Source organism: Mirounga leonina, unplaced genomic scaffold, assembly GCF_011800145.1.
Source record: "Mirounga leonina isolate KUSES-001 unplaced genomic scaffold, KU_Mleo_1.0 Mir_481, whole genome shotgun sequence".
In the NCBI taxonomy this organism is placed as follows: domain Eukaryota; kingdom Metazoa; phylum Chordata; class Mammalia; order Carnivora; family Phocidae; genus Mirounga; species Mirounga leonina.
The window spans coordinates 2,731,998-2,750,059 of NW_023270773.1; the positions used below are offsets into that span (position 1 = coordinate 2,731,998).

Here is an 18,062-nt window from a genome sequence, read left to right on the forward strand (position 1 = left end):
CCAGGCCATCTTGCCAGAGTGTTGGGGGTGGTAGGAGAGAGATGGAAATCCACCAGGCGTGCCGGTGTCCCAGTAGGCAGGGAAGGAAGGAGGTTTTGCATTGTTGCCCAGGGTGAAAACTGCCTTGCAGGGCTGCCCTGTGCCTCCTGTTTTTTTTTTCCTCCTCTAGGTAAGGCAGTTTCCTACCCTGAAGTATGTCATGGGGACACAGCCCCTTGGTTGCTAGAGCGGTTTGGGTTTATTGTGTCTGATCAGATGAGCTGTAGGACACATGTTGATAGCTGTGCACTTTAGCTTCTGCCTGCAAACTTGCCAAAGGGGTGTGTTACAGGAAAACCAGTGGTTTCCCTTGTCAGTTCTCAGGCGAGGGCAGAGGCTTTGGAGCCAGAGCCTTCTAGCTGTGTGGCCTGAGGGAGGAACTGGATGTCCCTGCTGTGGTTTTGGTTGTTAAGAAGGCTGACCGTTTCTCCTGTGTGGCAGTATGGTGAGAACTGACATCCCCTTAGCCCCTCTCATGGGCCGGTCCTGGGCCAGGCACCCTGGCCACGAGGTGAATGAGGTGCCACAGCGGCAGGTGCACATCTCGCTGCACCTGTCCTTACAGGTGGTGTGAGGTGTCTGGCAGAGCTCTGGAACATGACGGACCCTCGGTGGCTCTCCCTTCTGTTCCTGTCGGAAGTGTTGTGACCGCCGCACCTACTGAGGACAGGGACACTGGCAGCATGTGTTTTATGTGGGGGAGGGAGGGGCTTGGCCTCTTGGTGGGGATCTGTGTGGTACCAGACCAGATGGGGCGCTTCACAGTTGCCCTTCCTTTCTCAGTAGGTGGCTTTATGAGCCTCAGTGGCAGAGCTGGGTGGGCAACGGGCTAGTGACTTGGTTGAGGCTACATGGCTACAGAGCAGTCAGAACAGGACTCCAGTGAAGTGGCTGCCTTTTGCTTACATAGATCTGCTACAGAATCCTATTTTGGAGGCGTACGATGGGGTCATTTGGCTTGTGCTGTGTCCTGGCTCTCCACTGTGATTCTTCCTATCGTATCTCACCCATTGATGGTGTCTTGATTCCTAGATGGTAATTTTCTTTCCCAAGACGTGTTTGACGGAGCACTGGGGTTCTTTGTGCCGGCCCCAGGGCCATTGCTGCAGGAGATTCCCGTAGCTCAGTGCCCACTGGATAAACGTTCGTAGAGTAGCCTTTGCTCAGTGGGGCATGGGTACTCCTCCCGTAGGCGGCAGGCAGCGCCCTTGCCAGAGCTTAGCACCTGCAGCCTCTCCCTTCCTCTGGGCCCCGAGATGAGACTAGAAGAGGTCGCCGCTTCCCTGCTGTCGAGCTAGGGCCATGGAGATGAGGGGCCAGAGACCTGGGCTTCTGGGAATAGCAGCCCCTCTAGCCCCACACAGGCAGTCTTCATTCCAGGTCCTAGCCCAGGAGCTCTGGGATGAAGGGACGCGGGCACGTGATGGCTGACATTCCACGTGGATAGCACCTAGGTGCTGGCCCGTAGCCCTTATACAGGGCCTGGGAAAAGTGATCCTCTGAGTTGGAAAGCATCTTAGAAGCTGATCCTCTGTCCTAGCTGTTTCCACCCTTCAGTGTGCGAGAGGGTGGCTGGAGGCACAGCTCCAAGGCCATGGGTGTTGGATGGGGCTCAGGAATCTGCCATTTTGTAAGCACCCCGGGTCCCTCTGGAAGGGTGCAGAGGACAGGGTGGGAAGTCCCGTGGTACCCTCTCCAGTGCTGTGTTGCTGGGTGTTGGGTGCACACCCTGTCCAGCTCTGCTTTCCCACCCTAGTGAGCGCGGGAGAGAACGAAGCGCTCCTCAGAACATTGGTGCTGGCTCTTGGCATTCTCAGACCGACACAGCAGAGCTGCTGTTGGCCTGGTTCTCCTGGCAGCCCTGGCCTCGTGCTGGCTCCCCCTCCCAGGCAGAGAACCTCACTGCAGCCGTAGTGAGGGTCACCGTTGGGACCTGTAGAAGGGGATCAGGAGGTACTTCATAAACTCCTGAACTGTGTGGGGCTGATCCTGCAGGGGGACGGTAAAAGAAAGGACACTGGGGTTGACATGAGGAGAGGTTTCAGTCCAGCTCTGTGCCTTACTTGAGGTGTGCCTCGCACGGGTCCCATGGCCTCTCCACACTCAGTGTCCCCAGCTATGAAATGGTGATGGCACTTCTGTGTGTCAGGCTCATTGAGAGGATTGTAGCTTTGCAAAGAAGACAGCAGGGCCTCCCGAAGGATAAGGCGTGGGCCTGTGCAGTTTCGGGCCCTGGGCCTGGCCCAGCCTGGTCTCGCGCTCTCATTCCAGATGGAGGGCCGGCGCGACAGCATGCTGGAGACAGCCAGGCACTGTTTCACATCCGCGGCCCGCTGCGAGGGCGATGGTGACGAGGAGGAGTGGCTCATCCACTACATGCTGGGCAAGGTTGCTGAGAAGCAGCAGCAGCCACCCACTGTGTACCTGCTGCACTACCGACAGGCCGGCCACTACCTGCACGAGGAGGCCGCGCGCTACCCCAAGAAGATCCACTACCACAACCCGCCTGAGCTAGCCATGGAGGCCCTGGAGGTGACACCGTGCCGGCCCCGGGCGGGGAAGCAGGGCAGGGGCGGGCCGGTCTCCCTGTCTCCCTGGGGATGGGGCATGAGGTCCCAGTGACTCCCATGCAGCCTGTTGGAAACTTCTCTGTGTTCAGCAGCTCTGTGTGCAATGAAATTAAAGCAGCCTTTCCTCTCTCTTCGAAGGGGTGCTTACCATCCTTTCTGGGGGAGGGAGTGTCTTTCTAAGGAGTGCCTTTCCTCCTTAGCACGTGCAGGTTGCCGGAACCTGATTCAGTGAGGACGTTGATGCAGCACAGTGTTTCCTGGTGCCCTTGTTCCCGGCGAGGGCACAGGCTGAGCCCAGAGCACCCAGCTTGGCAGGACAGGGCCGGGGCGAGAGGGAGGGGGGCTGCCTGCTCTCTTGGCCCCAGATTTGGGGTCTTGTGCTGCTCCTCAAGAGAAGAGCAGTTGTTTACTGCTCAGATTTGCTTTTATGATTTCTGGAGCACTTCACACCATGTTCTCCTCCGATGCTCAGGGCAGTGCTGGGAGGCAGGCTGGGAGACTGCAATCAGCACATTTTGTAGGGAGGAAACCGAGTGCACGGGTGAGGATCCATGTATGCTTGGCCCGACCCAGACCTCTCTGCTTCCTGAGCACGTTAGCTTTGCCCTTTCTGAGGCTGCGTGCCCAGCCCCTGCTGGTCCCCTGTGCCAGGCAAGCTTTTTGGAGTTTGGGGCAGAATCTGCTTGTTTATTATGCCTTGTCTGCCTTGATGTTTTTTTTTCTCATTATAAAATTAACACATATTCGTGGTTAAAAAATATATAAGAATCCAACATTCACAAGTGTTTAAAATGAAAAACTAAAGTCCCTGGTGATCCTAGCCCCCCAACCCAATAATCCCTGTTAACAGTTTGGGCATGTCCTTATCGTTCTAGATTTTCCCCCTATTAACGTATAGATACACAGTAACATTTTATCATTTTGTACCTGGCATTTTTCACCAGACAAGATGTAGTGCAAGGTGTTGTGGGCTTCCTTCCCTGCCCCTGGGCCCTCCGGTCTGGCTGGATATCCATTTATTTGTCCAGTCCCTCCTTCATGGGTTTGGCCTTCTTTTCCATTTCTTCCTCAACAGGGTGCAGACGGGCTGGCCTGCATGTCAGGGAGCACTTACAGGAGTATTTCCAAGGGTCTTTTAATGTTGCATCCACAGTTTCTTATTGCCCTGAAAGGTTATACTGATCTATGAGCATGTCTGTTTTCCCTCAACCATGGTTTCCCTCTTTTTAATATTTGCTAATTGTGTGAGCAAGCAAAAAAGTCTCATTTTTAAGAGTCTCATGCTCTACCGACTGAGCTAGCCGGGCACCTAAAAAAGTCTCATTTTTATAAATTTGCCTTGGAAAAATGGTTCATGCTGAGTGGTTGGCAGCAACTATCTGGGGGCCACATGCATAGGGTTCATGGTGAAATGTGGAAGCGCAGTTTCATACTGAGCATGTCCGTCTTTGGCAGCTTCCAGGTTGCTGTCATTCCCAGCCCCAGGTCCCACGTCCTTCCTATCACAGCTCTTTTGTGTTTTCCACTCAGGCTCACGGGCCTGTCCCTCGAGGGACTTCCACTTTGGGGCTAAGGAGGCTGAGACCCAGAGAGCTGGTGTGACTTGCCCTAAGTCAGCAGCAGAAGAGAAGGGCGGTTAGGGCCGGCTCTCCTGAGCCCAGGGCCCCTGTGCAGCATCTCTGGTGAAGGGAGGTGGTCCAGCCCTCAGGAAAACGACAACTGGGTTTTCCTCCATGCTGTTTCTTTGACATTTGGCTTCTGCTGCCTAATGGAACCATTGAGCAGGCAGGATGGTATCCCTGTGGGGCCCTGGGACTTTGAGGTGAGGAACTGAGGCCTAGCGCACTGTGCTGGCTCTCAGGAGAATGAGCACTCAGCTGCTTTAAAAATGACATTTCTCTTAAGACTTTACCCCTGCCCTGGTGAAAATTCACCTTTGCTGTTGAACCTTCAGTCAGAATACTGAACCTGCCACTTGGTTAAACTTTGCCAGTTGAAACACTCTGCGCTTCTCCAGGAGGAGCCACCCGCACGTGTGTGGGGGCCTCAGAGGTTTTCTGCGGCTGAAGATGGACTTGGTGGGCTAATCGCTCTGAGGGCCACAGGTGGGCTAGAGGTGGAGGGGCTCTGGGTGCGGGCGTCTCTGTCTAGGATGCCCCCTTGAGAGTGCTACCCGGGTGGACCACCTGGCATCTCACCTGGGTGGGTCCTTGGCAGCGTCTCTTGAGAACCACCTCTGGGTGAGGGGAGGCTGGTTAATCAGGGTCTGCAGCCACAGGGGATCCCAGTCTTGGTGACATCCTTTGTGCCATCTGTGGGAGTCTGTGCCAAAGGCGGGAGCCCCCGTTGCACCCACCTCTGGGTGCGAAGGTCAGGCCAGGTCACTGTGGAGGTGCCTGTGTGTGATGCGGTGTACACTTGGGAGAAGTAGAGGGCAGGGGGGACCTGAGTTTAACCTGGCCCTGGGCTTTGCTGGCTGTGGGGCTTTGGGGCTTTGGGCAACTTACCTCACACATTTGTAAATGGAGGATTTCGGTGAGGACTCAAGGAAATGAAGAAAAGCACAGGCCCTGAATGGTGCAGCGTGCCTCCTACCCATCCTGCACCCCCGGGGCAAGCTTTTCCAGGCCTATGGTACCTGGCTGGTCCAGCTGCGGGCACACAAACAGAAGTCAGCTGTTCTTCACTTCAGGGAGTCTGAAGTGCAGTGGGAGACAGGTGTGGAGGCTCCCTTTTTATGGGTGCCAGGAGAGAGGCCCACAGAGGGTGGTAGGGGCTGTGGTAGGAGGAGGTGCCCAGTGAGCGGGGCTGAGGGTTGTTACTCTCATTGTCTTACCACCACTTGCCTGTGTTACTGGCTAAAAATTTAAGCTGGACCCCTGAGAGTTCGTGTCCATTTTAATTGTCAGAGCTTGCTTTGAATGACTTATAGGTTGGCTGGTTTAAAAGTGAGTGAAAAAAGGCAGTGTGTGGTGGCCTGTCTCCTTGGTCAGGGGCTCTTTTCCAATGTGGCTGACTGGCCTGTGGAATGAACCTTAGCAACTGGGAGGGCTGCTCACACCTGAGTATCATTCTCCTAGGTGTACTTCCGGCTCCATGCTTCCATCTTAAAGCTCCTGGGGAAGTCCGACTCTGGGGTCAGTGCAGAGGTCCTGGTCAACTTCATGAAGGAGGCTGCAGAAGGACCCTTTGCCAGGGGCGAGGAGAAGAATACGCCCAAAGCTTCAGAGAAGTGAGTAGCATGCTTTCACCCAGCAGCTTACCCCATATGTACCCTGATGGCTCATTTACCACAAAGTGGCATTCAGGGGACATTGCTGCTGAGTAAATTAGAGCTCATTGAACCTCTGTAACTCATCTGGAGACTCCTGGTTGCTAGTCTGAGTTACTTCTGTTGAAACTGAGAAGGAGAGGCTGAGTGTGCAATTCCAGGTCACCTCGCGCTGGGGCCATGCCCAGTGCCACCCCACTCTCAGGGGCAGGTCCTAGGGAGAAGCCAGCTCCTTCCTTCTCCCCACTGGGACACAGCTCTGTCCTGTGCAGAACACTGTAGGAAAGCAGTTTTCACGTTTCAGGCTCTTACTCCTGGGTCCTTTTCCACAGCCTCTCCCAAGAGTGGGGCCTTGTTAGGGCCTGTGTGCTGCCTGTTCTTCTAAGAAGCAGAGAGGGGCATTGGAGGCTCTTCCTGTGGTGCCAGAGAGCGTGGGGATGCTAGGGCCATGGTGTGGTCCCTTCACTGGGCCAGGGAGGACCCCTGGGCCTCCCCTTGATTGTGGCCCAGACTTCTTTTGCCCCGGTATCCACATCTTGGAGCTTCAGCTCAGCTTGCCTCACCTCTTGCAGGGCTCAGCCAAGTGCCAGAGAGACCTGCGCCCAGGCTCTGTCCTTGAGGCCCATTGCCTTATGGGAGAGATGGGCATGCGTGTGGCAGGTCACCCAGGTGGGTGCGGTGTGCCCTAGAAATTATAGGTGTATACTTTTTAGTCACAAAGGGCCCCCTCGTATAATGATGTTCTCTTATATTGATCGTAACTCTTTAAGAAAAAATTATTGGGGCACCTGGGTACCTCATTCAGTTAAGCGTCCGATTTAATTTCGGCTCAGGTCATGATCCCAGGGTCATGGGATTGAGCCCCGTGTTGGGCTCCACGCTCAGCGGGGAGTCTGCTTGGGATTCTCTCCCTCTCCCTTTGTCCCTCCCCCTCACTCATGCACGTGCTTGCTCCCTCTCTCTCTCTCAAATAAATAAATCTTTTTAAAAAATTATTAAATTATAGGGACGTCTGGGTGGCTTAGTCGGTTAAGCATCTGCCTTCGGCTCAGGTCATGATCCCAGAGTCCCAGGATTGAGCCCCATGTCAGGTTCCCTGCTCAGTGGGCAGTCTGCTTCTCCTCTCTCTGCCCCTCCCCCCACTCATGCTTTCTCTCTCACTCTCTCTCTCAAATAAATAAATCTTTAAGAAAAATTATTAAATTATACAAATAATACATGAATATATTCTAGTTGTGGAAAATTCTGGCAATATATAGGCTAAAATGTGACAAATCCCTTCTCGTCCCCAGAATTAGCCACTCTTCATAGTTTATTTTCTCAAATAATTATCTGTGCATTTACACACGCTTACATTTACACGTACAATTATAGAGTTTCTTTTATTTTATAAAAACAAACTACTGCAGGTACTATTCTAGAGTTTACTTCTCCCCTGACAAGGGGTCTGGGACCCCATCCATAGAGATAGTACCCTGCTCACTCCATTCTTTCTAGTGGCTCTCAGCAGTCTGTGGCTATGTATTATTACTTAGCATGGGTGCATCATGTTTTCTATAGCCATTTTGATAGAACATTTCAGGTGTTTCTAACTTTTTTGCCCAACAGTGTTGTAGCAGATATCCTTATACACATGGGAGCTTTCAGTAAATCCAGATGTTTTCTCTGTCTGCATCTTGTTGGGGATTAAATCTGTTAGGCCTCAGGCATCACATGGAAGGGTCCTGACTTGGCATGGAGGGGACCTGGGGTGGGTGCTTCTGAGGAAGGGCTTATCAGCTCCCCTGCAGTCTCTCTGGGGCCTGGGGCCTGAGATGGTTGGACAGTGGCCAATTGGGGGCCAGAGCCCAAGTGGGTGCCGTAGGGGCAGCTCCTTCAGCACCTTGGACCACCAGCCAGAGGGGCATGTCATCTGAGGTGTGTGGGAGCAGTGGGCCCTAGGAGGGCAGAGGAGGCCCAAGGAGGCACTTGAAGGTGGCATGGGGTCCAGCAGTCAAGAAGGGCACTGTTTCAGACCAGCACATGTCCTGTTTTGGTGGGATGTAGAGATTCTGACCTGCACCCCAACCATCTTCCCACAGAGAGAAGGCCTGCCTGGTGGATGAGGACTCCCACTCTTCAGCTGGGACACTGCCGGGCCCCGGAGCCTCCCTCCCCTCCTCCTCTGGCCCAGGTCTGACATCCCCACCTTACACAGCTACTCCGATTGACCACGATTACGTCAAATGTAAAAAACCCCACCAGCAGGCGACGCCGGACGGTACAGTCCCTGTTCTCCCTACTGCCAGCCCAGGGCGGCACGCCAATCACGGGGGAGGGTGCTTCGGGTGACAATTCGCTTTGTTTTGGTGAGGGGGGTTGCTGGGTCTGGGGTGACACGGGCAATGTTGCGGCTGTTCATTAACCTCATGGCCTCACGGTGATTCTGTGCTTCCAAAACATGCTCAGGGTTGCCACCTGCTAGCCCACCTGGGGGCTGGGAAGGGGCAGGACAGGCTAAGGCACCTTGCCTCTCTGAGACTCTGTGGACTAGCTGTCGGGGTCTGCAGGCTGCCTGGAGTGGCCTCTGTGCAGTCAGCCCAGTGATGCTGGCATCGTGCCTGCATTATTACGGCATGTCCTTCTGACAGCCGTGGAAAGGCTGAGTCTGTCACCCCTGGGAGTCCAGACGGGGGTGGTGGGAATCCCCGGGGCCATGAACGAGGCCGTCCCACGTGGGATAGGGCAGGTGGCGACCTTTGAACCACATTTCTTACTAACATTAGGAGGCTCGCATGCTGACCTCATAGCTTGATTTCTTCATGTTCTCCTCACCTTTACAGCGCTAGGCTGTGATAAAGTCTTTGCTGGAATGAGCCAAATCAGTGGCCCGAGAGGGTGTTAAAGTGGAGCCCTGGCGGGGGCAGTGACAATGCCAACAGGCGCATAGGCCCTCATTCACAAGTCAATGATCGCATCAGGCTGTGGGGAAACAGGCCTTGCCCTGCCTTCCCCAAGGCGTGGGACACCCCTCCCCCATGGCATGGGGTCCCAGAGCTGGTGTGAGAGGGGTGTGAGAGCAGGGTCAGGGAAGCACTGAGGGAGAGTGGGCGGGCTGGGATTTGGTGATCTGAGAGGAGAGGAGACTTGCAGCGCCCCCTCCTCGGTCCTGCTTGGCCTGCGGGGAATGTGTGGGGAGACCAGTGTAGAGCTGAGTGAGTGCGTGCTGCATGACTGCGTCACCTCCCTGTGCCCCAGAGGGCCAATTCAGTCCCACACGCAGCCTGAGCAAGGTCCTGCTCCTGCTTGCTTAACCCGAGTTCAACAGGAAAACTTCCCTGTTCCCCACCTTTTATCAATCTGCTCTGCAAGTTAGTTTCTGCCAGGTACTCCTGTGACAACTGAACCTCATGTCAGCTTTTGTGAGAAAGGAGTGCCTCTCGTGGCTGTACACAGGCCTGTGGCCGGCACCCCTCCCAGCCCTGCAGGTTCGAGCTGAGCTGGGGTTGCAGGGCCTGGGTAGCAGGAGCCCCTAGAGCTGAAAGTGGCTCCCCTGGTGTGGGCACACCCCGGGAGCAGAGAGGAAGGGAGGCAGGGAGGGGCCGTGATGCCACCTGGCACCGCTGCCCAGCTGTCCCATGCACGTGGAGCTGTAGGGAAGCAGAGCGTGGGGGGCAGGCACTGGTGTGACATGGCCTGAGTGCCAACATAATGGTTATTTGTTCTGGAAGTTTGCAGACGGAGCCATACGTACAAGCTCAAATATCATTTTAGTGGTTGTCCATTTTTCAATGATGGTAAAAAAAAATATTTTTTTCAAAGTGATTTCTGTCAATGATGTGGAACCATGGTATACCTTCACCCAGTCCCAGCCCAGTGTGCCAGGAAGCTCTGAACTAGCCCTGTTGTGCTCCACATAGGCCTGGCTGCATAGTGCTTTCAGAATTCCTGCCCTCCTCACCGCAGAAAGAAAGCAGTGTCTGCAACAGGAAAATGTTTGGGCCCTAAAATAGCCATGCTCTTAGAACGTTAAAGTGGCCCTTTCAGCCGTTATAATAGCTCCTAGGGAAAGGCCCTGGCTCTGGCCGGAGCAGTGGACTGCTCGTGTCAGGGGATATGCTGGTAGCCCCAAGGCCTGCCCACCTCTGCTCCTGCCTCCCGTGACCCAGCCAGGGCTGGCTAACTAGCCCTAGGAGGAGAACGTGTGGCCTCCCACTTTCCATACAACTCCTCAGCCTGAGACCAGCCTCCCTTGTGGTAGCATGGGGCATTAGTGTTCATTCTAGGCCATAGCTGAGCCTTTCTACAGGAAGGCTGGTGGGTGCTTCTAGCCCTGTTACCGACCAAGAGAAGCAGTTCAGGGACCCACTCGAGCTCAGACAGGGAGGCCAGGGCAGAGCAGGCCTTAGAGTCAGGGGGATCTGCATTTCAATCCCAGCCCCACTACTATCTTGCTTGGCCACCATGGGTAAGGGACTTCCCTCTGAGCCTGTTTCCTCACCTGGAGAATGGGAGTAATGTTCTTGTCATGGGTGTTAAAGGAAGGTGTGCACAAATTGTAGCCACATCCTAGACACAGTCAACCCCCGGCCACCAGAGTTGGCACAAGGGCCATGCAGCACCGCACAGCGGGAGGAGCCTGGGTCTGGGGCCAGTCATCCTTGGTTTGCACCCTGTCTCTCTCAGGCCAGTGGTGTGGCCTCAGAAGAGGGGCAGGCGGTGTCCTTGGAAGCAATAGCCCCCGAGTAGACCTGGGCCTCTGGCTTTCTGGGCCCAAGTCTCACGCACCCTGAAGCCTGTCAGAGGCTAACTTGTTACCAACTAGACAGGGAGCCAGGCATTAGGACTTCCCTTGGGGACAGTTAGGATACCCTGCCTCCGAGCTGCCCTTCTACTTTTGTATACCTGTGCTTCAAAATCAGAAATCAGCTGGGGTCAATTCTTACTTGGTGTAAATCTTCAAAAGAGATTTAGAAAAATAGCTTCACAATATTTCATAATGGCTTCTTAGTGGGACCCAGATCTGCTGTCTGGACTGGCCCCACCTGCACCCTTGTGCCATCCTACACTAGCGTTGGGAGCTTCCTACAGCCTGTCCACAGCTCTGGCTAAAAACCCTTGGTACTGGCCCTTTAGTTGCTCTGAGACTTCACCATGGTCAGGTGTGAAAGCCAGCCCTTCTCAGGGCGGCTGGGAGGGTGCCCACAGCTGACCTGAAGAGGGGCCCTTTGGCTAAGCTGAGAGAGAGACCGAGACAGAGGATGAACTAAGTCATGGCTGCCACTATTGGCAACCGTGCCTGACCCCCTGCTCCCTGGCTGCCTTATTTCTCCCTGCCATCTTGGGACTTGTCCAAAGTCCTGAAATCCTTAGCGTTAACACTTCCTGACCAGGAAAAGGAAATCACATAGGGAATACATTCTGACCCTCAAGAGGCTCCCAGTCATTGCTGTTTACACATGTTCAAACATAACATAATGAGATTTCTGAACAAATTCTATAACCCCTCTCTGGCATGGAGTATGTGAGCGTGTGTGTGAGTAACAGGGCCCCACCACACAGCAGTGTATGTTTGCTCTGGGCTGGACTCTGGGAGAAGTGCCTGGGATCCCATTCTCACAGCTGCCCTGCGGGCTTGGCCACGTGTCCGGTTTCCCAGGAGGAAGCCGAGCTGAGGGCAATTGGGCACTCATCTAGGGCTGCCCACCGAGCCAAGGGAGAATTGGGGTCTGAGTCTCCTTCCACCCCAGGCCAGAGAAGGCTAACACTGGGAAGGTCCTGTATTTGCTGACCTGATGGAGACTGGATCTGTGTGCATTTCCCTGCTTTGCTTGTTGGAGGTGTGTCAGTAGCAGGGCCCAGGGAGCAGGGTTGTTAACAGGACACCTTGGTCCATAGCTTCGCCCAGCTCAGCCAGCCTTTGGGATGTGTGCATAGTGGCTCTGTTGGACTGCCAAGACCCTTGCTGTCTGCCTGCCATGCTCCATTGTCACCTGAGAATCTCAGAGCCACAAAGGGCCTCAGAGAGCAGAGGCTTTGCCCTGTGGTCAATCTGAGGCTGAGCCTTCTGTGGGGTTCTTCAGCCAGCCCATGGCCATGCCCATCCAGTGCCCATCAGCATTGTGCTGGGTGCGTGGAAAATCCTGGTTCCTGCTGCAGGTGCTTGGGGGAGGCAAGTGTGAAGCTGTGAATCAGCTAAGGGTCAGGGTGCAACTGAAGCCCCCCTAAGAGACCTGGCCTGGCCTTGGTGGGTGGGAGGCCTTCCTGAGGAGGCAAAGCTTAGCCAAGATCTGGGGGGGTGTCAGTGTTTACTGTGAAGGGTGGGAAGAGAGAACAAGCCGGGGGTCAGAAGAGTGGGAGCCATGGAGGCTGGTGTTCAGGGTTGCAGGATGCCCATCTGACCCCACTTACAGCACGAACAGAGCCTGCCCTGAGCCCCAGGCTGTAGGGTGTAGGCCATATGGGAGCCTAGGGTGCCCTATGCAAGCTCCCATGTAACCATCTGTCCTCACCCACCATGCTGTCACTGTTTGTGTCGTGTCCCATCTGTGCTCATCCTCGCCTGCTCACCCACACTGCCTCCACCAATATTGCCCGTGCTGCCCCTAACCCTGACCACACTCTGTTCTCCAGGCTTTGTCTTTCTGCTTGCACTGTCACGGCTCGCTTCAGGGGACAGCGCAGACCGCATGCTTAGTCCTCAGTCCGGCTCCCTGCTCCCCCTGTGACCAGGAGCTCCTCCACATCTGCTGGTCCTGTGACTTGGAGAGTGTGTGTTTGATGTGCTTGGCTTCTACCCACAGCCCATGTTCTCAGTTCTGGCCAGATGCAGTGGTGGCCTCCTCCCACCGCCTGTCTGCCTGGCAGGTGGCTTAGTCCTATATTTCCATTGCTTTGCTCTTTCCGGCTTTAAAAACGTAACAAAGGCGACAGACTCTAAGATACCAAGCTATCTTCACAAGGACAAGTGTGTAAAAATGCACATCGTGCACAGTAGCCAAGATGCTCTGAGGTGGGCCCTCAGAGCCCTGTGTGCAGTGCGCGGTGTCCAGGCTCAGGGCAGGGGGCTGCGTGTGGCATCAGTCTGCGCCAGCCTCCCTTCCCAGGGCGAGGGAGAAGTCAGCTCACGGTGGGCAAGCTACATTCCATGAACAGACGTTTTCAACGTGGGAGAGGCTCAGAGTGGAGCTTAGGTGGCCGTGCATGTGCCCCTGGGGGGGGGGGGGGCAGGGGGACTGATGTTGGGGCAGGGAGGGAGACTGTCAGAGGGCAGAGCCAGTCACCTTTGTTCTCTTCTCCATTCTTACCTTCCAAGAAACCTCTCCAGGCTGAAGCTGGTCATGGCATATGTTGAGTGCCTGCTGTGTACTGGGCATGGAACAGAGCCCCATGAGGAAAGCCAGGAGGGGGGCACCCTGATCCCTGCTGCCTGGTTGGGTCTATGTATCCCTAGGTGGTGTCCTGGGGCAGTGGTTGATGCCAAGAGGGAGTGCCATGAGCTGGCTGTGGGGCCTAGTGGGTTGGGAGGACTTCCTGAAGGAGATAGCCCTCCAGAGAAGCCTGCAGGGCCATTTCAGGTGAGGGACAGTGGGAGCAAAGACATGGAGGTTGGAGAGCCCTACCATGTTTGGATACTGAGGTGATTGGGGTGGGAGGAAGAGAGACCTTGCAGGGAGAGAGCTTGGGAAAACCAGCTTGGGAAACCAGCTGGTCCGAGATAGGGGCACAAGGACTCTTTGCTCTAGGCACAGTGTGACAGAGTGATGCATGGTGAGGGTCACATGGTGAGCAGTGCACACAAGGCCAAGTCTTCTCCCAACTCTGAGCATGGGGGGCCCAGAGGGGTGGCACTGCTGTCTGACCACTGGCCGCAGTGATACTCTTGTGCCCGCCTGCTGCCTCTGTGTGTCTGCCTCTTTTTCAGGGGTCCTCGTGTATCTGGTATCTCTCTTCTCTTGGGTGTCTGTCCAGGCTCCTTGGCCTGCCAGAGGGCCCCCCTCCCACACAGCTAGCCTAGTTTCCGATGGATGTGTTCTTTCCTGGTGGTCATCGGGGACCCACTGGGGCAGAGTTAGTCCGTTTGAGAGATTTGTCAAAATATTGATTCCACTCAAGTTTACTGTTCTTAGAAACCTGTTGCTTTCTACTTGGCAGAGCATTTGTGATCTTTTCATAGTTCACTAGTCAAAGTTGCTGCAGATTTTGATGGTATAACCATGCCTTTTCCCACAAACTTTCATTGAACTGAGCTGATGGAATAAATGGCTGTGAGCTGTTTCTAGTCTTAACTGCTGGAGCAAGTGGAGAAAATGTACTAGGAAACATGTGTCTTGTAAGCAAAGAGCTCTTTTAGGTTGGCCTGGAAATCCTGAGAATGTTCAAGGGATTTGAACTGAGTCAAACTTGAACCAAAAAATCCTCAGAATGCAGTCTGCTCTCACACTCAATGGAACGGACAGCCTCTTTGTCACCAAGCCAGATCTCTTTCCCTCTGTGTCCCCAGCTGCCGTTCCTTTGCAGTTGGCTCTGCAGGTCCCACCTCAGAAGTGAAGGGTGTCATCAGCAGTTGGCTGGCAGATGAACATCCCTCTAAGGATTCCAGGGAGGGGCTAGGGTGGCCTAGAGGCAGAGATGTGGAACATATCAGTGATTAACAGTAAGAGAGGGAAATATTTATAATTTTGCCACAAATATTAATTAGTGTGAACAGGTTTTGTGTGGGCAGACTTTTAAAAGAACATTCTGAAGAAGAGCAGAGCCAGCCTGTCCAGTCTGTCCACTAGTGTGTCTTCTTTCCTGTTGATCTCTAGGCAGCTCCTTAAGGAAATCAGGATCCTGGGCTGTGGGCAGTCCCTGGGGTCCCATTTTAGGTACGTGCTTACCTGGAAGTCCCTCTCCACCCAGTCCTGTAGGAAGCCTGGCTCTTCAGCTGAGTCAGGCTCTCCTATGCAGAAGAGCTTTCCATCTGTCTCCTGCTCTGGCTCAGGACCAGGAGGCCAGGAAAACCCCCAGCCCAGGCCAATCTGCAGGACCTCCAGGTGGTGGCAGAGGCAGGAAGGCAGCCAGTTTTGCTCGCCTCTGCTCTCCCCTTCTGGCTCTGCTCCAGCAGGCAGGTGAGAGGGGGGAGGGCCACTGCCCCGCGGCTTGGCAGCCTTTGCCTGCCAAGCCCCAGCAGCCCCACCTGGTTATTCTCTGAGCATCAGCACAGGCCAGCACCCTGGGGGTGTCCTGTGGTGCCCAGAGGATGGGGAGGAAGCACCCCAGGCCATTAATGCACACTTACACAAAGCCGGATGTCAGCTCATTTGGACCCTTGGCCCACAGTGTCCCAGAAAAGGAATGTGATATCCATAGACCACTTTGAGGAAAAGGTGGGACTATAGCCAGGCCTGGAGGGAAGCTGTGTGCTCTTTAAGCCAGAAGTGCCTCCCCGCCCCCACAGACACCTATGGGCTCCCCATGCCCCTTTCTCAGGGCACAGTGCTAGCATCCATGCCATGCACAGTGCGGCTTGAGCCTGTGCTGAATTGGGCTGGCCAGGAGGCAGGCAGGACATACTCAGGGTGGTTTGGGCCTTGCCCAGAGGCATCGTCTGCCCAGTGATAGTCATTCTTTAAGAGTTTTTCATTCCTCTGGTGATGTAAAAGAAATGAACTTAGTTTTCTTTTAATCTGACTTGCTTCTTGGTGTAAGACCTTGGTGTAGGCCGCTTCCTAGTATTCAAAATCAGGATGATTTTAAATAGCTTTGTGCCAACCCTCTCCGAGAGGATTGAAGAGAAACTTGGCCCTGGGCTCTCATTTGTAGTGATGTGCTTGTCCTCTGTTTCCCAGACACGTACCTCTCTCAGGCAGCGGTGGGCAGGAACCTTGGCAAGCACCCCCCACCCTCTTGCTTTACAGGTCTGGTAAGGAGGGGGTCCCAGCTCCAGCCAGGGCACCTCAGTGTGCAGAGCTCCCGCCTCTCCAGCTCTGACCCAACAGCCCGCCTGCAGGGGGCGCCACCTGACGGTGGTGGTGGGGGTGCGGCTTCCATTCCCTGTCACTTCCCTCCAGCATCGGCCTTCCTCAGGGGTCCTTAGGTGCTCTCGATCACCCCTGGGACGAGGGCTTGTCTAGAATCACCATGGTGTCCCCCAGGGCTGATGTTAGGGGTGGGCTGTTCTGGGTTCTCGTGCGTATGTCTGAGAGCCTCAAAACGGGAGGCCTGGTCACAGTCCCTCAGCTTACATGTGTCCTGCTCCTTGGCTGTGGCTGTTGTTGCTGTGGGTGTTGTTTTTAAAGTCTCAGCAGAGGCCCCACCTGCTGATTTTTGCTCCCGGGGGAGCAGCCCCCCGTGAAGCCTGATGCTACTCTGTCTTGCCCACGCCACTCTTAGGGCAGTCTGCTGCCTTCCCTGCTCGCTCTGGTGCATTAGAGGTTCCCTCAGGAGGCAGCATCAAGAGGGTATTAGCATGTTGGGAGTAAATATCCACTTGCTTAAGCCAATTCGTGGTTTTTGTAATAATCACAACTGGGATTCCAGCAAATTAGTGATTCTTTAGGCCCAAAGCCCAACAGCTTGTGAGTGCATGAGCTCATCAGGCAGCGTGCCAGTTCTCGTGAGACCCTCCCGTCTAGGCTCGCTTCCCAGATGCTTGCCACACGATGTGCTGCTCAGCCGTGCAGTGACTACAGCTGCTCTGGATGCTGGCGAGAAGCGCCTGCCCTGGCCTGACTTTCAGAAGGACTTCTTCACTGCAGGAGCGTGGCCTGCCATCTTGTCCGAGCCATGGTGTTCTCTTTGTCGGGGCCAGAGCAAATGCTGCAGGGCGGGATGGGTCACTGGGCTACCACGCCTGCGTGCCAGGCACTAGGCCAGGCCCCTGTGGGGATCCTATTTGTGTGTTGGGGACAGAGCAGGGAGAGCAGTGATAAATATGTTGGGAGACCTGGAGCAGCCCAAGTGGCAGATCTGGAATGTGAGTCTGAGACTCCTGGGTCCTGAGCTCCTGCAAGTGACCCTGTGTGGGCTCCGGAGCCAAGGGTCTCCTTCCCACAGAGACGGCAAATGGGCTGTCCCTGCAATTTCTCTCGGAGAAGTGATCCCCTCACACTGGGGACTTGGGTTTGGGACCCTCAGGAGGGCTGCAGACCTGCCAGGAATCCCCATTTGGTGCTCATAGAGCCTTGGGGTCTGGCTTTGCAGGTCAGGGAAGAGCCCCTCACTGAGTGTGAGACAGAGGGGTCCAGCCAGGTCCCTGCTCCCGCATTAGTGAGACACAGAGCTTCTGTGTTGGGTGCTGAAGGGTCTCATATACACTTCTACTGCCCATAGGCAGCTAAGGAGGAAGGGCTATGGCAGGCACTGTGAGGCTGCCTGACAGGTCGCTGTCTCCAAACCCTGGTCTCTGATCAGACATGGGTGAAGGGGGTGGAGCAGCAGAGCTGCCTTTGGAAGCACAGGCCTGATTCCATGTTTCTCTGTGCAGGCAGGACCACTTTGGACAACGCTGTCATGTCAATAAGAAGCGATTACCACCCCATCCACATGATGCTGCTCAGGTGTGATCTGCAGCCTGGCATATGCAGAACCCTTTGCCCATTCAGAACAAAATCTCTAACGTCAAGTTTGAGACATTACTGGAAAAAAAAATCAATCCAGGTTCTCTGAAATAATAATACTGATAATCAAGGTGATATTTTGTCAACACTTACGGTGTATCAGGCCGTTTCAAGCACTTTCCATGTATTAACGTATCTAATCCTCATAACAATTCTACAAAGTGGGCATTTGTATATCTCGCAGTTTTACACAGGAGGAAACTAAAATGTAAAGAAATTATGGCAATTGCATAGGCTCTCCAACCTAAAAAGTGACTGAGCAGGATTTGAACTGAGGCAGCCTGGCTCTCCCAGAGTCCAGGACTTTGATTTTGTTGAAACAACTTCACGTTTTGTTGCAAGTTTTTTGCCCACCAGCCTGCTCACTTCTGCCCTCCTAGGGGGCCCCCAGTATTTGAGTTAGTTGAGCAAAGGATTGGAGGGTCCTGGGGGCCATGTCTGCCTCTCTCCCTGTGTCCCCAGATGCTGGTATACCATTGACCTCTCTGAGAGGATATGTAGTTGCAACTCATAGGTGGGCAAGGGCTTAACCTGTTCAAGGTCACACAACTAGGGAGTGGCATGAGAGGGACTTGAACTTGGCTCTCTTGATTCCTATTT

At 54.5% G+C, this 18,062-nt stretch overlaps 1 protein-coding gene across 3 annotated transcripts in view; it reads left to right on the forward strand.

The window, feature by feature from the left end:
- CABIN1 (calcineurin binding protein 1) overlaps nt 1–18,062 on the forward strand; it is a 155,907-nt gene that overhangs the window by 67,562 nt on the left and 70,283 nt on the right. For 2 of the 3 annotated variants that reach the window (XM_034989237.1, XM_034989238.1), the window contains exons 24-26: nt 2,311–2,571; nt 5,690–5,841; nt 7,962–8,140. In XM_034989237.1, the coding sequence (XP_034845128.1) occupies nt 2,311–2,571; nt 5,690–5,841; nt 7,962–8,140 (592 nt within the window). The remainder of the gene's footprint in view (nt 1–2,310; nt 2,572–5,689; nt 5,842–7,961; nt 8,141–18,062) is intronic. The other variant, XM_034989239.1, reaches the window with a different exon arrangement.